This window comes from Poecilia reticulata, chromosome 18, assembly GCF_904066995.2.
Source record: "Poecilia reticulata chromosome 18, P_reticulata-male-v2, whole genome shotgun sequence".
In the NCBI taxonomy this organism is placed as follows: Eukaryota; Metazoa; Chordata; class Actinopteri; order Cyprinodontiformes; family Poeciliidae; genus Poecilia; species Poecilia reticulata.
The window spans coordinates 15,202,449-15,229,196 of NC_088847.1; the positions used below are offsets into that span (position 1 = coordinate 15,202,449).

The window sequence follows — 26,748 nt, forward strand, 5'->3', positions numbered from 1 at the left end:
TAATGAGGAATAAAGTCCAGAAACTAAAGCAGGCAACTTGTATTACATGGCACAGACAAAAATAAAATCATAATTTAAGGTTTTCAAGGCCACCTGGTAATCTTGCATTTCAATTTATTATTAGTTCATTCCAGTACAAATGCAGAATATGGAACTTTTTTCTTTCTTCCCGACAGGCTTCAATTTGCTGAGTCGTTTCTTCTTCCCGGTGCTTTCCTTTGTGATATTGACCTGCACTAACCTTCCTCCAAGTACATAAAAACTCTAAGTGCATAATATTTACAAGTGTGTATTGAAGCTGGAGTTACCAACACTGAACTGCTTTTCCACAGTACGTTTGTGATGCTGTCACAGTATTGGAACAAAATGGACACTTAACCCATAAGAGCTTTAACTTACATTTTGTTTTTTTATTTTACTTTGTGTGAAGTTGTGCTAAAATTGCAGAAAGTCTAAGTTTTGGCTTCTTATTAAGAATGAAAAAACAAAATAGACATTCAACTTATGTTACAATTAAAAAGCTTACCTCAGATGCTATTAAACAGGAAACTAATGTTAATGTATCAAGTTGCTTTAAGCCAGGGGTGTCAAACTCCAGTCCTGAAGGGCCGCTGTCCTGCAGTTTTTAGATGTGCCACAGGTACAAAACACCTGAATCAAATGGCTTAATTACCTCCTCAGTTCTCCAGAGCCTTGCTAATTACTTAATTATTCTATTCAGGTGTGTTGCAGCAGAGGCATTTCTAAAAGTTGCAGGACACCAGCCCTCGAGGACTGGAGTTTGACACCCCTGCTTTAAGCATATCATTCAAACTTTATTTCATTCCTGTTATCAAGTTCATGAACTTAATTTCACCTTGCAAGGCTGGATTCAATATAGCCAAAAGAAATGCATCAAGCCTTTCAAATGAGCAAGTAAAATGACACTTTCACTAAAACCTGCAGGGCATGTTGTAATGTACACGTTAAGCCTTTGCTGAACCGATTTGTTTCGGGAAATAAACACCCTTAGCATCTTTTTATAACCAAGAGGCATTAAAACAAACCATTTACCAATTTTTAGCTGTCGTTAAAGTAAAGAGGAGACTTGCTAAGATAATTGTTCAAACAACACCCAGATTTGAGTAAAATGTTACCGTTACAAACAGTAGAACAAACATTTACAAAATGACTGAGCCGTTTCTGCAGCAGCAGCCAAAGCATGAACATTTAAAGAAAAGAGGAAGCACACATCTCTGGTGATTACTAAACATCTGATGTAGCACCCGTACACAGATGTAGGCTGGCTTAAAGCCGTCGCCACAGGGCCAAGGGAGAGACAAAAGCAACAGTCTGGAAGGGATAGAGGGTTTTTAAGTAGAGCTAAAATCAGAGGACCAATCCAAAGAAATTTCACTTTGAGGCTTTGAATAATTTGAAGCTGCTAATTATTCCCAAGTCAATTCAAGTCTTGAAGTAAAAAAAGGGAATTTTTAAAAAATAGTACGTGTTGGTAAACATATAGTGTTGGGTTAGAGACTGGCCATGAATTCGAAATCACAACACATTCAACTCGCATTTAACAGCAACAGAAATTCCTGCACCAAAATCTTTGAGGGTGGCCTAGCAGCAAAGATCCAGCAAAGGCCATTGAGGATTTTGTTGCGTGATACCACCCATTTATACCATTTACATTTAAAATATAAATCCAACAAGCCAAGAGCTTCCCAGGGAGGAAAAAAAATTACTTGGATGCCAGTGTAAATCTAGCTCAACGTTAACATCCAGGCTACTTAGACAACACGTGTAAGCAACTTACAAAAGAAAGTGTAATTCAACAGTTTACAGAGGTCAAGTCAAGTTAAATGTACCAAGAAAAATAAAACTAAAGGCATCAACATATCTTCCAAAAAAAGTTTTGACAAGCACAAGATATTCCAGGTATAAATTATTTCAGGTACTCCAACAATCTAGGCAATGATTTACCACAAGAAAAGACAACTAGTGAACCTTAAGAGACACATTTGGCCATTTAGAAGATTTTTTTGGTCAGAATCTCTTGAGCACAAACTACTGGATCTGCACAAGCAGCCAGATGGACAAAACTTCAGCTCTATAACGAACACAACAGCAAACAGTGTACTCCAAAAGTTGTTTTGGGTATACTCATACTTCATATACTCCATGTATGAAAAATATGTATAAAAATGTAAGATTAAACTGATCAATATTTCAAAAGCAGAATAAATGGATGCCGTTTTTTTTTAAATAAACAGTGAATTAATTACTACACACTTAGAAATTCTGTTTGACTTTTTTTTAAAAAATTGCCACAATTTTATTGTATTTACAATCAGCTTTGCATTGTACCAAAAAAACACAAATTTTTGCTGCATCAGTAAACAGTCTTAAGGATAGCAGCAATCTTCATACAGCCCTGCAAACATCAACAGCCATATGAAACAAGAAAAACATGTATGAATTACTTCCAAAACGCAAGCTACAGCTGGACACACATCTTCCTTATTAATTTGATGTACATTTCTATTATTCAGGTCAAAATACAGATAATCTATCATCTCATTGAGCAGAGGGCCATCTGTCCTTTAGCCTTGTAATAAAGGAAAGATACCCTTATTGTTAACACAAAATGAAAAACGGCAGAGACTTCCAAAAGGCAGGTCTGCTTGAGCATTTGATATAATTCTGAGAGGAAGGTCATGGTAACCTTGACCAAAACAACCAGCAGGTAAAACACAGCAGCCTCGGCGATCAGCCTGCTCATATCAATGTCACCCTGAGTTTTGTCAGGTGTTAAAAGCAAATTGAATCAATTCAAAACTGACATCATTTGCAATTTTTATAAACTTTGAAAACTAGATTAAAACAAATTTGATAAAAAAATAAATACAATAATATGCAGCTTAAGTAGAAAATATTCCTACTGTAAGCAAAAGATAAGATCCAGTAAGATTAAGGGGGACCCATTATGCTTCCTTGAACAGGTTAGGTCAAGTTCAAGAAAGCATTGTAATGAATTGTGCTCATTACAATTCCTGCAAAAAATCATTACTGGATAATAAGAGTTCTGTTTCCAGTTCAGTCCAAAACAAAATAGGTTAGTTCCCATTTTGAGCTCTTTTCAAAACAAGCTGTCTTGGTGCCTCTTGTCACTTTAAATCCAAATAAGCTGCTGCTGGCCACACCACCTTACTCAACTTTTACACTCACTTGAAAATGGCTGCAAACCGATGTTGTATTATACGATTGTACATCTTTGACCCTGAATCGGAACCAAAAACAGAAGTAGATAAGCCATGGGTGTCCAAAGTTGGACACCCATGGTTGGACACCCAAAGTAGTTAAGCCAAAGTTGGTCCTCGAGGGCCGGCGTCCTGCATGTTCTCTCCCTGGTATAAACACACCTGTGTCAAATGATGTCTCATTAGAAGGCCTAAGGAGAACATTGACTTGCTGAGGAGGTTGTTACTACCACCAGGGAGAAAACTAAAACATGCAAGATGCTGGCCCTCGAGGACAGACTTTGGGCACCCCTGAGTTAAGCCTTCCTCAACCAACAAGAATGCAGCAGCAGTTTCTGGATGAGAAGTTCACTACCAAACACTTGTCTTTTCCAGCAGTCATTCTGCAATACGTACAGCAGTAAAGCCTGCTGACCAAACGTGCTCAAGCTCTGCTTGGGTTGCAAGGTGAGTGGCTGGTCTCAGCTGGAGTTGCTAGGCAATGACATAGTGGCAGTCAATTGTGACTTAATCGAGAGATTTTTGAAAGAACTCCTTTTCCAGACACTAAAGACTTTCTTTAGTGCTTTAGCTGTTTTAATACAGAGATCTAAATAAAAGTACAAAACGTGCAAAATGTGAATTTTGCATAACTGGTCCTCTTTATATGTCCCAAATGCATAAAAATACACAGTAAAGCTCCCCAGCAGAAATATTAAAACAAGCCAGCACTAGAAAACGGACATTACCTGTTATTTTGTCTCGAACCAGTTTGCAGGATTCGATTTCTCCAATACTTCCAAACAAACTCTTCAGCTCCTCCTGGGTCATGTTCTGAGGCAGATAGTTGACTATCAAGTTAGTTTTACTGTCCTCTATGCTCCCCGACTCTACTGGCGAGGAGCAGTTGTTTGAGATTGTTGAGGGACCATTGCTCGTGTTGTTACATGTTGGCCCATTGGACAGCTGTGTTTCCATGGTTGCAATTACCTGCTAAAGAGAGAAGGAAAATTATGTAAATAATACCATCATTGATATTGGTAATAAAAGAAAAAAGCAGCAGTTAAGAAAGGAAGCTCTTCACATGTCAAGATATTAATTTGTTGAAGTAAAACAAATATTGGCTGATTGGTATCGACCAAATTTACATGTCGGAATGACTTTTGTGCATTATATTAAAAAGTGTGACATTCACTACAGAACAATTGCATAGTTTAAAAAAAAAAGGATCTTGACAATTTCATAAGAACGAGAGATTTGATGTTGCTGGTTAAAAAAAAAAAATAATAAAAAAAAACTTTTCAAGGCCCTTATGACACGTAAAATTTAATGTTATAACAAAAAACAAAAAGAAAAATATGACTATTCAGCACAATTAAATAAATATAGCCACAAGCAACATTGAATTACTACTAGCAGACAAAAAGCCCTTGTGTGATCAGTGAGACCGGCAGCAACATGTATGAAGAGTCATCCTTTATTAACAAATTCACCATGTGCAGAAAGTTGATCTGCACAGATATGCCAAAAAAATCTATTTCTCTTTAGACATCAAAACATACAAATATAATTTGAAAAGAGTGGGATACAAGTTGAGACCATACCAATTCAAAACATTGACCATTAAGGAAGTTTCAACCCCAACAGTGAGCAATTTTCCCCCAAATTTAAGCAGAAATACTTTGGTTTGAACATCAGAATACAACAATGCCAATATCATTGGTATGGCCTGAGTAGAGAGCAAAAATGACCTTCTGGCCAAATGATTTCAAGATGTGAAAAATGGCCACAGACCCCAGTCCAAGGCTCAGGCGCCCACGAACCACTTCTAAGCAGAGAAGCCACATCGCACAGTCTGACTGCCATGTTAGTTTGGAGTTGTCGTCTGAAAATGTGGACACAAAAAGTATGTCACGTTAGAGAAACAAGGGTAAAAAAAACAAAAAAAACAGATGATTATTGTAGGGAGGATGATAGAGAAGGCAATTTTTATAACAGGAGGTCCATGCACATTCACTTCAATAAGGAAAAAAACAAGATGTTTAAGTCAGTCAGAAGTTATGCAAGACCTGCCTTAAGACGTCAAAAGCTTTGAGCTAAGAAAAATCTGATCTCAACATGGACAAAAGGCAAGTGATCAGCTTTCTACAAAAAGCACGCTGAAGCAGATAAAAAAAATTAAAAAAAAACACTAATCCAATAGTGATTTGACAAACATCTCAACATCTGCACATTTTATCAATATAATTTGCAAACATTCAGAACACAACTGAATAACCACTGGTAAAACAGCAACAATCGTGAGGAAACCTAAGTACCAATCACCAATTAAGGTAATGCCATTTTAAATGTATGGTTTGAAAGCTAAGAACATATCAGATTACTGCATGGTCTACTGAAGTAGATAACTTGAATAACCTCTTAATTCTTATTTTACTCAAACAGCTTATTGACAAAAAGGTACAAAAAGCTGCTCTAGCGGAAACCATTAAGCTTGGTGAGCTTTTAGTCTGCCTTAAGTTTATGCATCAGAAAATGTGATATAATAAGTAATCATATATTATCAGCAGTAGGAATAACTGTGGCTTTTCAGTTTTAAATAAAAGCAACTAAAGGTTTCCCCCAGTGTATTGTAAGCATGCCAGACTGCCAGGCTTTACTTATGGTGCTCTTGCAGAGCAGGTTCGCCTGTAGCAGTATTTATATGATCCTTCTATGACTACTGCTTTTTCAGAGTACTGTACCCATGTACACAACAAGCATAACAGGCTAAACGCTTGCTCAGCTCACGCTCAACGCAAGCCTCAAAGCGAATCTATGAAGGCTAAATGCTCTTAAAGGTTTCTGTTGAGTGAACAGTGAGACTGATGCAAGCGCATACATCTTTGTAAAGAAAGAATAATGTGTGGCATTATATTTCTGCCATGTTTGTCTAGCAAGTGGTCAGGCACGTACTTTGCTATGCCTGCGCTTTCAACTACATAAAGCTAATGTACATAAACAACACTACCAGTCAGACAGGTCTCTCATCCAAATGCTGCCATTCGCTCAAATAAAGAACCAGTCACAACCAGCAAACCAGAACCTGACCGGCAGAAAGATTTAGAAAATCACAAGAAAACTTCAAACACTTGAATTTTGTACCTTATAATATTTAGTTAAGCATTTAAATATGCCAACTCATTGTTAATATTAGGTTAAATTTATTTTACTTTTAAATGTGACTGCCATTACATCACTTGTTGCAAGATCCACAATCTGATTACAAATTGGTATTTATTTTACCAGCAATTTTGTATGTTTGCCTTAAATGGTTGGTGTTTAATAGTTGTCAATAACATGTTCCAATACCACATAATTACCTAGTCCTAGTTTCAAGTATCCTGTCAATTTTCACATTTTCTAACAATATGCAGAGGGCTGCTGGTGGACTGCCCTCCCCGCCACTGCATTTAAGTTTTCTGGGGGAAACCCTGCAACGACGTACATTTGAATTTAAAATTTTGTACAATACTGCAAAACATTAGGTGTACTCAAAGCTCTTGTACAGTAAACTCATGTGCCAATGTAACATTTCAGTGATTTGTCAAAAAGTCAAAAACATTTGTTGATAGAATACCAGCAAATCAGCCATGAAATAACCTTTGTGAGCCTCAAAATAATGCAATTGTAATTTAACTGCCATGCAACATGCAGATGTAGAATTTTCTCCTGCCTCCACCACCACATTTACCACAGAAAGCACCAATTAACCAGTAAGGGACCATAAAAATAAATTTCTAAAACGGAGTAAAATAAGAACCATTTTGGAGTCAAGACAGTATTATGCTGCATTAGTGAGCTCTGTCTTCAAAGTACCTTAAGAACATTTCTGCCTGTGACTGAACAGCATCCAGCTACAAACAAGCACAACTTCATCTCATGGGAAGCAATTTGCAGAGATCTCTGTATAAATTAAAAGAGGCCAGAAATTAAATGTATCAGAATGTCAGAAACACTGATTACTTCTTGAAGAAACACAAAAGCAGCAACATGTGTGCGCCTCTTACACAAAATCGACTTCATAAAGAGATTCATGACAATTTAAAAGTAAAATGCATTCAGTGGGATGTTATGTGCACATTGAGCAGAGCCAAATTAAAGCTTTTATGGTAGCTGCTTTAAAGTTGTTCTCAAAGTTCCAGTCCTTTCAGCTTGGAGGTTAGAAGTGATGAAAATGTCAGCCTGTCATAACTCAAACACCAATTGATTTTCTTTACTCAAGCACAAAAAACAGATTTTGCCAAGTGAACAGGCAAAAACCAATGATCCTAATCAATACTTCTTAAAAGATACCCTGAAAAGTAAAAAAAAAAAAAAAAAAAAGAAAAAAGTTCTGTTTGGATACCAACATCTAAACCAATGTTTGCTTACAATTTTTAAGACTCAGATCATGCAGCTTAAATACCAACTAATTTTGTGTTAGAGTTGCAGCATGTAACTTAAAATTTTTAAAATATTTTTTATATCTGTCACTATGTCATAGTAGTACAACATGATAGATAAAAGTAAAAAATTAAACTCCACCTACTCCCTGTGATCTTAGTGCCATCTACAGAAATACACAACTGTCAAAAAACAATCAGAGGCAAGAGGAGGGTCTTAGTGATGTCAATCATCCTCGTGTAAACACTCATTCATCTCCACTGCTCTCTGCTTTGCTACAGCTTCTTTCCCACAACAGAGAATATCATGAATGTGCAGTCTAGTAAGAATGACCACCAATGACAGCAGATAGTTTTCTTATAATGGTAAGTTGTTTCTCTGCCATTAGCATATTGAGCAGTGTGTACACGAGGGTGACTGACGGCACTAAGAGAATGAAAAACATTACTCAAGTCACATACCAACCCACATTTGCTTCATCTTTAAAAAATACAAAAAAATTAAATTCTGAACATGGCTCTGCATTGAAGGTTTTCCATGGAATGTCATACGATAAAGATAAAATTTACTGAAATTTGCAGATTAATAACATGGCTTCACAATCAATTCCATCTGGGGAAATATATTTTAGGTGACTGGCATTTAGGATTATACCATTTTAATGTTTATTCTTAGCATTTACAACAAAGCTCTTAGCTGTTATACGAAATATCATTCAAACCGATGTACCCATTTCTCTAGATTCAAAATGTTGCATATTAAAGCTCAGCTCAAAGTGTGAAGCCTCTAGTGTGGGAGGCATAAAGCTGAAAACATTTCCTCATGTACATCTGTACTTATCTTAATACAGAGGGAACTTAACATTTTAGTGAAATTTGCGGGCATTTGCAAACATGTGTTATCAAGGCAGTAATTTTAGGGGTGTGATAAGTGGTGAGGGTCTTCATCACACATTTACAAAACCAGGCCATAAACCGTGGGAATGCCACTTTCCTGGATTTTTTAAAATTATTCGTTTAGTCTTTCAAACAGGAAGGAAATAAGCGGCTAAGTGGCTTAACTTGTAAGAGACACCACAATGCCACTGCATGCAATACTGCAATGCAAAACATTAGAAATATTTGGTAGGATATGTTCCAAGAGCCATACATGCAGAGTTGGACAGACTTCTCTTAGTGGCAGAGCAGAAAAGCTCAAATTATGGTTGAACATCAGAAGGTAGTCAAGAAATGTGGTGAATCATTAACTGAACTTTCAGCAACAGTATCCGTTTCAGCAACTTAAAATATTATTTAAGTATGTTTTATATATCTTGCAGCCCCAGGACCTTTCATTACTCAAATACAATAAAGGTGCACCAACAAGTAAACATTATCAGCATAAAAAATGAATTCTGCTATAAAAGGACCAAAGGAAAAAGCGTTTGTTTCTTCTACAGTAAATACTGAAAATGAAAATGGTGTTCTTTTCAATTGGATCATTGGTATACTTCCTGAGAGTGGCAAACCTTCATACAGAGACAACAGCCTTCAAGTTTCTTAGGAGTTAAATCAGAAATCTGGCAAACAGCTCAGATCACAGTCTGATTGTGTGGAATCCAAAATAATAATAAAAAAAAACCTAAAACATTTTCCCCCCTCAGCAAAGATATTTAAATCTGTACCATGGCATATACAACATCCTGACATCTTATTGAGAGTAGTTCCCCAAGTTTCCATTAAAAGATATGAAAATACTTCACCAATTATAAACATTTGTGGTATTCGGTATTTTGCACATCAGCTTTTAAGAAATTTGGTGAGTTGAAGCCATCATTTCAAGTTGTGGCATCTAATTTATTTGCCACCAACAGCAGAAATTTCCTTTTGCATGCGTATGTAGATAGCAATTTCTGCAGCTAGGCAATCTCAGATTAGTTCTGTATGCGGACAAACAAAAGTGTCTGCGATTCACACCAACAACATACTTCATTGACAACAAATCTGAATAAAAATGCTGCTCATGCTTCATAATTGAATCAACAGGTTTCCAGTTAAAATATAGTAATGTGTAAAGTTTGAACCAGCCTCCTAGTCTTGCAAATGGATTGCATTTTTAAAAAATCTTGAAAACCACAGAGCTGTGTAATGTGACAAATTTTTCTCATTTACCATAAAAAAAACCTGAAATGATTGTGCTTATGTCACAATGTTGTGACCAAAGTGTGCTTTGATTGTGTTTATCTTTAGGTAACAGATGTGAGCTGAAATCATTTTAGGATTTAAATCTTCTTCCATGGTACAGCGATCCTCAACAGCTCTCTATATTTCACCTCATCCAATCAGAGAGGATTGTCTTGAGCATGTGTAAAACTTTTATCTACCATGTTTGAAGTATTGCGCAAAATATGAAATATGCTAAAGGTCACCACAGTTCCTTCAAATAAGTGAATATAAATCTGAGGCATGCAAGGCATTACTACAAGACATTAACAATAACATCAACTATAAAGTCTTAAATGCTTTATAGTCATTTCATTCCATTTAAAGTGATGCTTTATATGTAACCTGTCACTTTTTTCACCAAAGTTGTTAGCATTTGGACAGTGCTTGCAGCGAAAAAAATAGACCAAATCTCAGTCTTCCTATGTGTTCAAATATTGATCATACTATCTTGTATGAGACTCTTTAGTCCATCTTTGCTGTTACTGGTGTATAAAACAAACAAAAAAACTATAATAATCAATGCTTAGCCTGAGGGGGAGGGAGAACAAGAAAAGCCTGGTGGCCCACCAGTCTTACAATACAATGGGTGAAACCTTGACTACTATATCCCAACAGCTTTTAGTTCAAGCACCAAATGCAGCCAGCAGACTGAAAACTGTTTTAAAGAGCAATACACATTGCAATATAGGTCTGCAGAGTCAGATCATGAATGGCAAACAAACCAAACCATTCCAAGACCAAAACATTCAACTAAATGTTCAATTACTTTAAACATTTTTAAAGGTTGGACACATCCAAGATGCGGCAGTCGATTGTTGATCACAAATCGCGGCATTCTTTAGTGATTTAAAATAAGTGTATTTATGTACATTTTACTAATAAATTATTGATTCTTAATTTTACCATGATTATTAAAAAACAATTTTATACCATTTAAAAGCTAGTTTATGAAGCCAAATTAAAAATATGCATGGACAAGAGCAAAAAGAATTTAATCTGTTTTCAGAGAACACCTAATCTCTCAAGATCTGATATGGTGTTACTTGCTTGAAATATGACTTATTTCAGACAAAGTTCCATTAAGCTTTGAGCTAGACAATAAATCAGTAATATATATTGTGATCAGAGGCCGTGCCAGACTTTTGTGTTATCTTGGCTGACGGTATTAAAAAAAAAAAAAAATCGGTCGGTCGGTACCATTTTTACCAGTCAAATTATAATCATATCAGCTATTTAGCCACATTTTTATGCGGTTTAGTCAATATTCACCTAGTTTAACCGAAACCAGATCCCATCGCACATAAGCAGATGACCGCATCTAACTTTTTCTCCGTAGTGACAAAAATTACTGTGGTTCCAATATAATAAATGAAATCGAACAACTCCACTTAAATTAAGGTCACTTCACCCGCTGGAATCTGAACGCACACCCTCACAAATTCCTCCTGGTTGCATCTTCAGAGAAATATGCACTACTTCAGTCAGTTGGATCTGTCTGATCCAAACCGATCAATTGAACTCTGCAAGTTTTTTTACCCTGTGCACAGTCTGGGCGTGCGCTTTTAGGATTATGTTTTTGCGTGGTTTCGCTTTCCCGAAATGGACAAATGTTAGGTCTGCCGCTCTCCTTCTGGGCGCGGGAGGGTAATGTGAACAAAGAAGGCTCCTTTTATTGAAACCGCAGGATGAGTTAAGCTTAATTCTTTGCAGCGGCGGAGCCCGCATTGGTTCTGCAGCTGTAGCGCACTGCACGTTATGGTCTAATTAACTTCTGCACCTTTATTTCCTCAAGATAAACTGTCAGCTCCTCTGTTTAGACTATAAATGGATTAACATTACATTCTCTTTTTTTCTGTTTTGTATGCACTGGAGACTGAAATTAAACATGCCATTTCAACCAAAGGTTTGAAATGCGCTTCTTAACCAGACGTGCTCCAAAACGTCCAGTCCCTAACTCTTGAACACACTATCAGCTCCCGGTCAGAAAGATGCAATTAGTTCAGTGTTCATTAGGTGATATTCAGAAAGGATTTTTTTTTATCGATTGATTTTAGTTGCCTCTGCGATGAACTCTTTGCGTAAAGTTTATAATGTCTGTGCATGTGCACCAGTCAAGGGTGTTAAATACAACCTGTCAAAATGACCGACGGACTTCAAATTTCCTCGTAAAAAAAAAAAAAAAAAAGCGGTCAAATACGGAAAATAATCTGTTAACGCGACCTCTGATTGTGATACACGTGATAAAGATCAATAGATAATACATATTATAGAATATATTTGCTGAACTTCAACCCAGAACTACACAGCACCTCTGGGAAATATAGGCAGAGGAAAGGTTTTAGCCACTCAACATCTCAGTCAGCTAAGCAAAGTGGACAGCAACAACTAACTCACTCAGTCACTCTTTGGTTACCCAACAACAACCTGTTGGGTAACTTGCACAACAGCAATTTAAGGTTTCTCCAACATCATAGCCTCATAAGTGTTTAAGAAAAAAAATAATATAAAAAGGCCATGGCATGAAAACTGGACAAAAGAGAAAAGGTCAAGCTAGTTTGGCAGAATTTCAGAATTTTAAAATATATTAATTATTGCTATTGGCTGATCTTGTGCTAAGTTTTTCCAGCCATGCCATCCAACCCCAAGGTCTACATTTGAGAGGTTTTCAGCCACAAAGAGGCATCTGACTTGGCAACTTGAAAAACAGCCATACATGGTCATTTTATGAGACTTTATGTCATCTAAAGTATCTATAGTTTAAAAAGAGTTTCTTGAAGCAGACTGCTGCAGAGACAGATAACTCAAAGTTAATATAAGCTCATCAGGCTCCCAATGCACCTTCAAAGAGAAGAAAAGGGACAAAGCAATAACAGTCAGTGTGATTTATATGCACTGTATCATCGACCAAACATCATCTGTTCTTGTTGAGGTCTTTTAGTATTCTTCATAAGCATTTTAACTCAGCATCTCAACCTGCAAACTTTCTGGTGACTTCACTGACTGTTCATAACAGCAGGACTGTATCTGGGTGAAGCTGCAGAAGTATAAATGCTTATTTGATATAGAGAAAACTGGAAATATTGACAATTGGAGACAGATTGATTATTACAAAGAATCATGCCAATTTACAGAAAAATCTGAGGTCCATACTGTAGTATTCATTGTTCTGAATGTAGGCTTCATAGACTGCACAACCGACAATGCATTACACAACAACATGAGTCATGATTTACACGCATGTCCTTAAACCAAGGTCAGAACCCAGAGAACAACTACAGCACAAACAAAGAGTAATAATGTAGATTGCTTTAACCCTAATGGCTTTAACTACACAAGATTTCCTTACAGAGAAGATGAACCTCGGAAAAGCACCGAGAATCATTTAGCCTGATAACATGGAGGCCATCCATTATTCAGTGTGATTTATTTTTCTGTAGGAAGAGGAATACATTTACCACATTGTCCACCACTAATCTCAGATATTACCACAATCTACCTACAATATGACTCCCAACAAATTTGATTAGAGATTAATTACGAAAAGTAAATGTTGAAGTTGGATAATAGAACAATGTTCTGTCTTAAACTATTGTCTCCAAGTGTAGTTTAATTTCGGAATTACTGGTACTCGACACTCCATTCTCACAGCTGTAGCACTAAGAGCTGCAAGAAGGTATAGTGAAAGATTACAATCTAGCCGAGAACTTACCCACATTATGCAAGGCCCGAGTTGGACATCAGGCTAAAGCTCAAAAATTCTACCTCAACATTGTGAACCCAATTACTATAGCCCTGGATCTCAAAAATTCAACTGGTTTTTATTTTAAATGATACAAAGTAGATTAGGCTCATTGGCACTTATTGGTTGTTATTTTGGATGCTTGATTTTTACAGGGGCCCACAGAAAACTTTATACCCAGAAGTGCAATGCCAATTCCATTAACAGTATTAAAGTTGAATACTGTGCTCTGGATTGTTTACTGCTCGGCACATAACTTGTAAAATATTTCACTAGTCTAATCCACTCCTTTTAACTTGAAATAGCTGCCCCTTCCTCTGCTAGACAAAGTGAAGTAAACCATGTACATTTTCATCTTTTCAATTGAGTCAAAACCTATCATTTTGGACTGGCCCCATAAAGCAGTGAAGATAAAGTGTTAATGAAGCTAAATATTCCTGCTTTGTTTTAAACATAAAGTTTGTGTGCTCCAATTACTTTTTACATATTTAGCAACATTTTCAGAACCTTAACATTACAATAAGTGCTTCAGAGTTTTACCATTTCTTGTATTTTTTTTTTTTTTATAAAAATGTAGCCATTTAAATTTCAAGAGGTTGCAGAGTTGTGTTGGACAGCGGTGCAGACACCACCAGGTGTTTTTTTTATCTCAACAGACTCCAACCTTGTTGATTGCCAAACACCACTGCTGCAGTTGGCGCAGGTGTTTGTAATCTCACCACCATTTCATAGCCATCTCCTGCTTTTCCAGGTAGGATGTGATGCACTAACAAAGCATCAGCTTTTACCAGTCAGGAGAATGCTTTGCCAGTCATCTCCTCTTTCTGCGATCTCTATGAAACTTTAACGAGATCCCATAGCACATTGGTTCTGCACTGTAAGGGACTGATGTATACATCAGTTGAGGGACAACAGAAAACTAGAACATTCTTGCACATTTGAAAATGCCAAACAAGTCAAATATTTTTCCAATGTCAAAATGAAAAGTTAACCATTTGCACACACCTCACACCTAAGACATAAATTGTTCCAGTCACTCTACACAACAACAAATGTTGGTTTTGCATTTATTATAAACTATAATAAATCTGCACAATATATCAAATTGCAGTATCATTGTGTGCAAGGCAGCAATTGCAAAAAAAAAAAAAAAAAACTGCTTAGATGCAATTTTTGGTAGGATATTCCATTTCAAGAGTCATGCACCCTTGCTGTTGATATGGGTGACATTTTTGACCAGTTGGACATCCAAGTGCTCTTAATACCCACCTATGATGCATGCATGGAATGCAGTGGTGGAGAAAGTACTCAAAAAACTTACTTAAGTAAAAGTACAAATACACAGACAAAAATGTACTTAAGTAAAAGTCAAAGTACCACATTAACATTTTACTTAAGTAAAAGTAAAAAAGTACTGGTTTTTAAAAATACTTAAGTATTAAAAGTAAAAGTACTTGCTGAATGAATTGCCTAATTACTAACATCATTAAGTGAACCAATCGTATTTAATTTTAATACATCAGAAATGTGCCATTTTAATGAACAATGCCACAGATAAAGCCTGTTTTTATTGAGTTTATTCTGTAATATAGTTTAGACTTGGATATGTGATTCTATGCATCATAATTTCAGGGATGGAAACATCTTGTCTCTTGTCCTAACATAACATGAACTTCACTTTTTTTGCCACACATTTATTTTGAAAGAAATCCAACTGGCAGAGGAGGACATGGAACCAAGGAGCCTCGTAGCAGAGACCACTGAACCCAAGACCAAATCAAAACCAGCACCCCATGCTACATGACAATAAAATTTAGTGCACCTATCAAAACTGCTTCTCAAATTGATCTGAAAGATTCACTTTCCCATAAAAACACCTAGATATTAAATACTTAGAGCTGAAATAAATTTAACCAGTGACAATTCAAACTCTTCTTCATTCTGTTTTGCTTTCATCTCTGTGCCACAATACACCGGTCTCCTGCCATCCCTAAAGAAATAACGCCCTGTGCGGTTGCCCATATTTCCAATGTCAGAAATAATAATTGTCTGCACCATTAAACATAGCAATTAACAACGCTCAACTATCAACACTGCTTAAGGCTCAATAAGCAAGAAGTAACCAAGCAGGAGGAGCACCGTGACTGTTCTCATCCTCCCTCCTGCTCCAAAGTCTGCCACCATGACAGGTGACGAAAACAAAGAGCAATGAGCATGCTCTGTGTTCCTACGTTCTTGTTTTATTTATTCGCCAATTAAATATAAAGATATTTTAATGAAATAAAATAGCTTTATAGCTACTGCAGTGTACGCAGAGCATTACAAGAACAAAGAACGGCTCTCAGTGAGGCTTCAGCACTATAGGACTTGGTCAAGATCCGTCCAGAAGAATCGGATGGTCCATGAATGTCATATTACTATATTGCACTTTGGTCACAGCGTTGTCCCATATATGCAACACCTCAGTCAACACCTCCACACAGTAATTCAGTGCATGAGTGACAACTTTTTTTCATCGCAGATGCAACATGTGTTTCAGTCAATACAGCTAGCTTTGCTAGCATCACGTCCACAGATCTTACCTTTCTTTAAGCTTTCCTTCCAAGTGACGCTAAAAATTGGAGGACGTCCCACCGTCTGTGAAAGCTAAGTGCTGCTGATTTTACACGTCACCATATCTTATGATTTATGCAGCGCTATTATATTACTCCCGTTCAGAGGAAACCACTGCGCATGTCTGGATCTCCGCTTGCGAGTAAAGGTGGAGCCGATGGGTGACAACAGACACTAAGTCACGTTATTGCTGGGATTTTACGGCGCCACCTTAAATCCCTAAACTTCACATTTTAACGGAAAAAAAGAGCAACGCGACTTGGATGTAACGAGTAACGCGACAGTTTGTAGAAATGTAGTGAAGTAGAAAGTACAGATATTACTGTAAAATGTAGTGGAGTAAAAGTAGAAAGTATCCATTATTAAATCTACTTAAGTAAAGTACAGATACACGAAAATTGTACTTATGTACAGTAACGAAGTACTTGTACTTCGTTACTTCCCACCACTGATGGAATGTTAAAGATCAGAGTGGGACAGGCGTCATAATAGAAAAGTGAAAATGTCTAATGCAATTTTCAACAATAACATTGCAAGTAAATATTTACTCAATATTCTTCAGTCTTGGTGGTAGGGGATTTAAAAGCAAAGTTTAAGTCTTCAACTTCTCTATCCCATATTAAACAATGAAGTACAGATGAAAATGTTTTTAGCCAAAGATTTACTATTCTAAGCAGTCATTTACTCAAGCAGCTTCTTTCGTGTTCATGGTATCTAGTTAATCAGGCAAGAAGAACATATTGTTAACTTCAGTCTTCATTATGGTTTTCCTTTTATTCTAAGCACAAACACAGGCTATTGTTCCAATTGAGATACTGCCACAATGCAGCAATATTTCATTAGATAAACACTTGGAACAGCAAGCTTGGCGAGACGCCCCTTTCCAAAAAAAAAAAAAAAAAAAAAATGCAACAAAAACAAAAAAAACTCAGTCAAGGCTTTCACTGTGTGGAGCCAGCCTACAGCATCGTCTTAATGCCGGCATCAGAGTGCAGAGCATCTTGTTCCACAGAGACATAGCCTTATAGTTTACCTCAGAAACCAGGTTAGAGAAAAACCATAAGGTTCTTTAGTTATACTCATTCTTTCCACCTCCACATTTTCACCCCAAGGAGTAGAACATTTTAGGAGGCAGTCAAATGTAACATGTTTAATTAGAGATTAGTTCAGATCCCACTGCATCTATGCTGGAAGAGGGGGAGGAGGGAAAAATTTTTGCAAAGTCATGGATGATTTCAGGAAAATTTACTGATAAACATTACAGCCTACTCAACTCTTTTGGAGTGTGACATATAACTGTCCAACTTTGATGGGCATGGTGAAAATCACAATGCATGTTCATAAATATTCCAAGGCAAGTCATCCTACTTCTGAAACGGCAAGATGTTCACATGATACTATACTGCCAAAATGATAAAACAAGTATATATTGATGTTAATTTCAAGTAAAAGATTAACGCTAGACCTTATGTACTTTAAACACAAGTTTTGGTGTCAAAACACCACATCTAGGAGGACACTGAAACTGTTCATATTTTAATTTATCCATATAAGGTCTTAATGAACAATGATTGTAGCATTTTAATCAAATTAAAAAAAACACTACTTAGAATATGGTCCAGAGTCCTGCAAGCTGCATATTTTAGATGCAGCCAACGATTCAAATGGTTGAATTAACCAATAAGAATATCACATTCTGCAAGTAATGCGATATGACATTCACTGAAAGTATTTTTGGGCCATATGTCATTCACTGCAATACCATTCAAAAAAAAAAAAACTTGCCCGGGAAAATAAATTTTACAGTGATATGCTAATTTCATGACAAATACATTACCCCATCACCTATGCAGCGAAATTCAAGTTGAAAAGGTGAAGGCAAACATGGCATAAAAACAGATGATTTTGGTGGCAAGCATTTTGAAAGGATTTACTTTTAAAAATAAAGACTCTTTGTTTTGCACATGTATTTAAAAAGAAATCATGAAGGGAAAAAAATATTTACATCTTGTGAAACTAATGTTGATCAAACCACAACAGTTTGCGTATTCAAGTATTTTTATTTCCATTTGGTGGTTCATTTTAGACAGTTTTTTGTTAGCTAAACTACTTATCCATTTTGTATTTTCTTTGACACATTAAACCATGTGTGATTTTGTATCTTATACATTAATATTTTTTTTAATGTAGTCACTTTGTAAAGGAAAGTAATAAAAATATATATGAAAAAATCCACTCCCCTCACCCTACAAAAAGAGAAAAAGCTGAAAATATGGAATATTGTCCATCACTTGAAGTATTTAACAATTTATATTGTGACAGAAACAAAATTGGCAGGACGGACATGCTGGACATGCCTCAATCTTTTCTTCTAGCAGGAAGGGAGTTCATAGAGGACAGCTCATGCAAAGAGGGTAAAAAAGCATTTCACATATGCAGCTCTACGACTCAACTAGTCAAAAGTGAAGGCCTGTTAACACTGTGGTTAACAGTGATGTTCAAGAGGAGAGGGCTATTAGTCGTGTCTTGATACTATGCACAGTGAAGTCCAAGAGGCCGACACCAGGAAGACAAATGAATGACGGGAAGGCCCACCAACCACCTCTGAAAACAGTGCACTTATGGTTCTAGACTATACACCCCCAAATGCACTGCAGAAGTTTAATAGTTTCACTTGAAGGATAATGCACAAAAAAGATGTCCAAAAAATAAAAAAATAAACATGCCTCCATTACTTCCCGCCTTGGAACATATGTTTGACCAGCGATCCTTTTCAAGCCAGGAGAGTCTCAGGAGTGCCGATGGTCCTGAAAGAAACATAGACCCAAATTCCACAATATTCCACCGCGCGTAGCTCTTCTACACCAAGTTGATAGTTTTATGGTTGTATTTACCTTAAATTGTTCAAATTTTAAGGTAAAAAAAAAGGTTTCAATATTAAGATTAATTTGAGATTAAAGTATCTAGGTACGACCCACGATGTAACCGTTATAAGGACAACGCCAAAAGAGATGCATTTTACGGCATAATTAATTTTATTCCATTAAACCAAGTTTCTTTTGGTAGACTATGCCACTTGCTGGCATAAATAAGGAAGTGCATTTGGCTAAAATCCACAAGTTTTTCAGTTTCAGCATACTTCAGCATGATATCCAATCTGTGTTAAAGGAGTCATTTAATGTGCAACCTTAAAGTACTCCCGATGTACCTTCCCCTTCAGATAAAAGTAAAAAATAGCTATAATCAAGATTATAAATGTTTAACAGGTTCTCAGATTTATTCCACAGCCAGGATTTACAAAGCTCTTTGACCTAAAAAGTGAAAACTGCATGCCAGAGTATGAAAACATAGCTGTACAAAAGTAAAGATTCTGCAGTACATCAGAAAACGAGATGAAATATTTGCCAAAAGGTGCTTTATTTCCAGATTAACACAAGACAGGGAAGTGAAAATAAGCCTCAATTCTTTTTTTAACAAAAAAGCCAATTCACATAAGACTACTTATACAATTTTATGTTGACCATGAAGATAACAGTGAGATCAGATGTACCAATGTGACTCAGAGCACTCAAAGTGAGGAGGTACGAATCCCAGCTACTTGCTCCTCAGAGAATTAAATTGACCAACTATGCGTGACAAGCTGCAGAGCAAGAAAACCTTCCAGAGTGCATACACTGTGCACAACCTGTCCTTGAAAACTAAAAGCCCACAAGTAAAAGTTCAAAATATCTGTTAAAACCACAGATGTGACTTGCTTACCCACACACTAAGTGTACAGAGGCAAATGCTGCAGTTTACAATCCTGCATTAAAAAAAAGGTCTAAATTCTGTGACAAGGAAATTAAAGCATTGATGGCGTTTGGCTGCTGGAGCAAAGAGCTATAAATCAAAGTCACATTGTTTGTGCAGTCCATAAACATCCATTTGTATTTTTATGTAGATTACATTTTATTTTCAAGCAGCATGAATTTAATAATTTTATGTCTGCAACTTTAATTACATTTGCTTGGTAGCCAAAGTGTCGTATTACCTCATTCTATCTACAAGGTAATCAACACAGAATGTACTCAACTGATCTTAAAACGTGCCATTTCAAGCAAATCAACCATAGACTCAAACTAGCCGAGTAGGTCGGGGGTTTTTTGTAGCTTTTTATGTGCTGAAAACAGAGAGAAGCACATAAATGCAGCTAAAGCCCCAACATAATCTTTGAGAACCAACCAATTCTAAATTAAAACAAAAATACCTTCTATATTGGGAATAAAAACATTAACATTAGCCATTTTGTGGGCCATCACCACTCCCAAAAGGCCAGTCTCAGGCATCTACCACACTGACATCTCTAGGTAAACGGTTTCTCAACATGTCAAATTCTGTGCAGCTTGGCTTAAGACCAAATGTTTTTTTTCTCTTAAAAAAACCTTCTGTTAGGACGAAACTGTAAACTCACCAGGTCTATCAACAAAATGTCAAACGAAAATCTACAATCCTTTAACACCTTTTACAGCAGATCGTTCCATAGACTAACTGAATTTGGAGAACATTTTGTTTAAGATAAAGAACTTATACACGTCCCAACACCTAAACAATCATTTTAACTGTGTTTGAGGGAGGGAATAAGTCATGTTTTAAACCCATTTCTTTTTTATGCAGACAGAAACTGCAAGGCACAAAAGCCCATGAGTATCAGATGTTGTGTCTGTGGTAGCTGTTGTAATTCACTGAGTGTTTTCAAGGGCAACGCATTGCTGGCCTGCAGCGACGATCTGCCCATGCAGAGGGAGGGCCACCCTGTGGCCAACAGACTAAATCTTGTGCAATATCCAGACAAGCCATACTACGCTAGAGGAGGAGGCCATGTTATGAAAAGAAAAGGGGACGGATGACCATTTAGGAAGGACAAAAGACGTAAAATTGCTTCTCTTTTCAGCCAGTCCCTGCATACTAACCTGGTTCTGACAGCGACACACAATGCCATACAGAGAAAAGTGATGTGTGGCCTCCGAGTCCTGCATTTTAGTCCCTGTCAGCAGCCTTTATTTAGAAAGGCAAACGTAGTCGCAATACACAGAGACAGCGACTCTTATCTCATGTCCTCAGCAGTATAGGGGTTGCTGAAGCTGGAATGGTTGCAGTAATAGAGGGAGAGAAAACAGCTAAAAACAGCAGATATTCATCACACTTTGAGACTTCATCTGCAGCAACTTAATTAAAATGAAGAGGTCTTGTGCTCTCACAAGCGCTACTTTAAAACCATAAATAACAGACACTATATAACATTTCACAACCATGCAGTTGCTTCCAAAGATGATTTTAATATTAAGATACTATATTTTATATGCCCGGCTTTAAAATGTGCTCAAAAAAGTGCATCTTAGCACTTTCAGGTCAGCAGTTTTTCCCAGTCAAAATTACTTTGTCCAAAAACTAATTTACTGAAATTACTATCATGTTAGACTCCCAAGACAGAGGGGTAAAACCACTGCTGCCATAATTAATGATTGAGATCAAGTGCAGTATATAAAATGGTAAGAAAAACACATCAAACACTAAAAAGGTCAGTGATTAGGAACATCTATAATAGTCAAAATTAATGACAAATTACTGTCCAAATCATTGCCAATACAAGGACATGACTGATTTTATTTCCTTCCAGTCTCACTAAAAGTGCTTCCAGTGTTGGAAATTACACAAGTTTTTCCATTGACGTCTATGCATAATTCCCAAAATATGTCCAAAAATGACTTGCAATTGTTTGAGGACAGAATATAATTTCATTGACCCCTTAGGGCCCAATAAAAAATATGTAGAATATAAAAAGATGTGAATTCAGAATCAGGAAAGCATCATTGTATTCGGATTTCCCAAACTAGTCACTTTTCCTGAATTCAAGTCCTTGCTGGTGAGAATCGCAATTTATTTACATTCTTAATAAAAACCTCTTACATGACAGGTCTGCAAAATCAGAGGTCCCAGTCATTCGAGTTAAAATTTACTGCATCACCACCTGATCTGTTTTGGATGCGTTTAGTTATCTGCGGTTCCTCTGCAATTGATCATGGAGATTCATTGGAATCGGTGGCGATAGGCACCCAGTCCAAAAGGAATATTGTGGCTTTCATGGGTAAAAAGTTACCATATCAAGCAATTGATTGTATGCGTTTGAGTCCGTCAAGCATCTGCTTGTACACTGCTCAAAAAAATACACTTAACACTTTAACAACACAATATAACTCCAAGTAAATCAAACTTCTGTGAAATCAAACTGTCCACTTGGGAAGCAACACTGATTGACAACGGGGACCCTCGTCGGGTCAATCAGTGTTGCTTCCTAAGTGGACAGTTTGATTTCACGAAGTTTGATTTACTTGGAGTTATATTATGTTGTTTAAGTGTTCCCTTTATTTTTTTGAGCAGTATATATTTACTGCCTCACGTTTCTTTCCCCCTCCAGCAGCTTATTTTTTTGGCAATAAAAGAACAAAAATGTGAATAAATCAAAACTATTGAGATGGTGGACAGGGGACGAACTTGTAAATATTTTACTTTCCCTTTAACATTCCCACTAACATGTTGGTCAAAACAAATTTCTCAAGAGTACAAATTTAACAAAAAATGCTTTAGAATGTTATATAGTGCAAATAGTGACATGGTCCATTGAAATTCAGGTTAAAATATTTTTCCTTTATTAGGCTTCTGTTTATCAAAACCACCCGATAGTACATTAGCACCATTACCTGCAGCACAATGTATACCATTTCAAAATGATGCAACTCAGCAGTTTCTCAAACTTAGATAAATGATCTTAATATTTAAATGTTAAATGTTGGCTTAGGCCATATCCAGCTGTTAAGATGAGCTGGCACATGAAGTTTAAAACAATATATTGACAAATGTTTTACACTAAAGGCAAATCTGGACACAAAGCTAAAATTTTGAAAATAATGGAGAAAAAAAAACAAACACTTCTTTAAAAGGTTTTAGCTGTTTCTCCAAGTAGCTACATTAGCATTTCTGCTTGGCTCAAACTAAAGCAAGGTTAATACAAGGTCTAGAGTTTATGGCGCATGGGGGCTTTACAGTGTGTACATCGATAATATTGCACAAGACAGTTTGGAAAGCAGTACTTATTGTGACTTTGAGCCATTTTGAACAGTTTTTATGCCAAAAAGCTATAGCTACCCGTTTGGAATATCAGTGCAACTGATGTCCAAAACTAGAAATGACTCAATATCACAATTAAATGTTATATAATCATGTATTCAAACGCTTTTGCTTGAGAGAAGATAAAGTCGTTAATTGTGAAGAACAGACAACCGTTTTCAGAGATTAGAGCTTGAATCAAAACTAGAATAAATATGTTTGTAAGAGACTCAACAAAACCGCAACGATATAATTTGTTTATAGATTAACCTTGAAATGTTGGTAAACCAACCAAGCAAACAGGAAGCGAAATTGTAGAGGAGTCTACAGTACTGCGACAAAACGTACTTATAGAGCGGGCTCCAATTCTGAGCTGTATTTTAAAAAAATTAACAATTTTGAGTCTGGCGTTTGAAAAACCGAGTGGAGGCGCCATGTTTAATTAATGCGTTGCAGCTGTGCTACTGCGACTAAGCTAGTAGTTACCGTTAACGCAAAAAAGAGCCAATAACGCAAAGAAAATAAATATTTTAGCATTCTATATGTTTAAAAACAAAACATAAAAACAAACACTACTCATAAACCTCCAGGAGCGGATAATACTTATAAGTGGCGTTATTACTAAAAAATATGGCGAGCATTAGCAGGACCGTTATCAAAAGCAACTCCTACGTTTTCTGGTTTAAAACATGGGTTCGTTTTGTCATACGCGAGTTTTAAGTTAGCCACCATTTTCTTTAGGAGCAACTCATTTATTGAGTATAACAATAAGGCCAATGAAACGCCTTATGATAGGTAGACACAAACTGCTAGCTGCTCTGCTAGCTAGCAAACTCCCTTCCATTTGAACGGCCTTAAGACGAACAGCCCCACCACCAGTGACCGTTTCAACTCCACTGTTGCTACGTGTCTTACCTCGAGGTGTTGAAGCGGCGCCGCGGGTATTTAATGAAGTCCCTGCAGACAAATGTTTGGTCGCAGTCTTTCCGAAGCATATGGGGGCGGTGGCGGGAACGCGCACGTCCTAAATAAACTGATCAGGGCGTTAGCCAATCAGCAGCCATGCAGAGGATCCATCGCTAGTTTATTCATAACTAGATGATGAGCTGCAGCTGCAGGCTCTATAGAGAATGCGTCTCTTTTTCAGAAGCCGCTTCGTTTGGCAAAGTAAAAAAACAAACAAAAAAGAAAAATCAAAAGGGCAACTTTGTCGGCTAACAATTCAACATAGCAAAAGTTTGAAAAAGAAAAAGAAAACTACAACTGAATCAGTTTTCCATATTTTTTTTTAGCTTGTGTAGAATTTAAACAGACATAATTAGAGATCAATCCGTGTAAAATACTTAAACACATTCAGTAAGAAAATGTAACTTCGACAATCTTGAGATTATACAAACACAGTTGCAGATAGTTTAAATCTGAAATTGCAGATCGCTCTATACTGCCCATCTGTGGACATCCTGTAAAATTCACCAAGCAGAAGTTGCACAGTGGTGCCATGGAAAATCTGTCAGAGGGTACAGTGTCTGTTAGATGTTTGTTGTGAACTTAAACATCTGCATGGTGCTGTAGTATTATTGTCATGACACTTACGAATAATAAAAAGAGTCGTTCCAGCTACTTGTCCATGCTTGCTAGGCTTTTTATTTTGCACGTCCACACATTTTAAATCATGCCTTTATATATATTTTTTATACATTATTGTATGAATGGTCTTGTTTTTGTAGTTTTAGAACAAAGTCTGATATTAAACCTGAACTAAAATGTAAAATTTAGTTTTAAAAATTGACATAAAAAAGAAGAAATGGGTTGATTTGCAATAGCACGTCACTGGCTTCTTTTTTTTTGGTATTTTGCTTTAAGTTTACTTTAAGTTTTATGACCAACAGCAAAACACCTACTAATAATACTTTTTAGTTGCCTAATGTGCATCACTATGAAGTACCTTGATCTACTGGCCTATACAATTGTACAACTACAAATATCAACTCTTAAGCATTGCAGATATTCTTAATATATTTCATTGGGAATACATTCTTGAAAGGAGCCTCTCTCCAGTGACTTAGCCCCCCCCCTTCCACTCCTTTACCCCCCTTCCACAAATAGACTTGACTTGTGCAGTCACACCTGCAGGAAATTCAGAAAGAGTATACACAATGTGCCTATGAAAGCAAGAACTTCATCCAGCAACTCCAAGTGGCACAGCATGCAGGCTGCAGAGTGTAACCTACATAGCTTTGTTCACGTCAAGAGCTACACAGGAAATATCCATTTTTAATAAGTTAGCGTTTGAAAACGGAGCATAAAAACCAAAGTTTGTTTTGCACCTAATAAAGGCCTCTAGAAGATAAACTGTTTTAAATTAGCCTGTTGTAGTGACCGCTTTCCAAAATTACTCTTCCCCATGTTTCAGCACTGCACATGAGAGAGAGGGAAAAAAAAGCATTACCATAAATCCCTCATTGATTACCCGAAAGCTCTCCAGTTCATAGTTGAAAATCAGCCGTCACATGAATGCACCACAGTGACTTTCCTTCCCCCCCCCACCACCACCACCACCCCCATCCCCGTCACGTCTGCATGCAATAAGATGATCTGCTCTGCACACCGAAAGGACCAACCGAAACAGACTATTCCAATGGGTTGATTTCAAAATGCTTGAAGCGAATGAGCAAATGTGCAGAAAAAGATCTTACCGTTTCTATAAACGAAAGTTAGGGGCGTCCTTGGGGCAAACAATCTCTGAATGAAACACCTGGTCAAATGATGTGGATTCCGCGCTCTCTTTCTCTCTCTCTCTCTCTTTTTTTTTTTTTTTTAGTTCAAACTTGGAAACATAACAAAAAAAAGCCAACACAAACAAGATAAAATGAGAAAAATAAAATGTTTTATTAAATCAAAAAAACAGGAATGATATCGTTTCAGCAAATGCACGAAACAAAAAGGTAAAAGGGAGGAGGAGGAAGGGAGAGGGGGGAAGATAAAAAATAAAATAAAAAACCCAAAGCCAACAGAAGAAAGAAAAAGGAATCAAATAATGAAACAAAAAAAAGAGCCCGGCTTTCTGCCCCGTGTCTCGCTCTTTACAGGTGCGCCGCACAAATACGCCACATCACTGGAGTGGAAAGCGACGCGGAAGAGGAGGCTGTCTTTAAAAGAAGCTAGTCCTGCCGGGGAATATATGCGGGCCGCATCACAGCGCGCCTATATACCTCTCCGCACTCGCCGTTTCATCCCATTCAACCTACTCACGAGCATGCGTCGGACGCGGAGGTATACCCGGAGTGGCTCCCCGTCCGCCGCTCGTTGCGTGCGGCGGCTCTTAAACGCCATTGGCTCTTAGCGCCGCGCGTCGCTCCTGGATCACAAGCTGCAATTCGTCCCCGAGACAGTCACTCAAAGA

General features: G+C 37.0%; 1 protein-coding gene across 5 annotated transcripts in view; it reads right to left on the reverse strand.

The window, feature by feature from the left end:
* The window catches only part of elavl2 (ELAV like neuron-specific RNA binding protein 2), a 46,021-nt gene extending 19,319 nt beyond the window's left edge, over positions 1-26,702 (reverse strand). The window contains exons 1-3 of one of the 5 annotated variants that reach the window (XM_008435697.3): positions 26,042-26,702; positions 5,016-5,106; positions 3,971-4,211 (exon numbers count right to left, since the gene is read on the reverse strand). In XM_008435697.3, the coding sequence (XP_008433919.1) occupies positions 3,971-4,211; positions 5,016-5,087 (313 nt within the window). In that variant the 5' untranslated portion in view covers positions 5,088-5,106; positions 26,042-26,702. Of the gene's footprint in view, positions 1-3,970; positions 4,215-5,015; positions 5,107-24,260; positions 24,437-26,041 lie in introns of those variants that run through there. The other 4 variants (XM_008435695.3, XM_008435693.3, XM_008435694.3 and 1 more) reach the window with 4 other exon arrangements.
* Between the last annotated feature and the right edge of the window lie 46 nt (positions 26,703-26,748).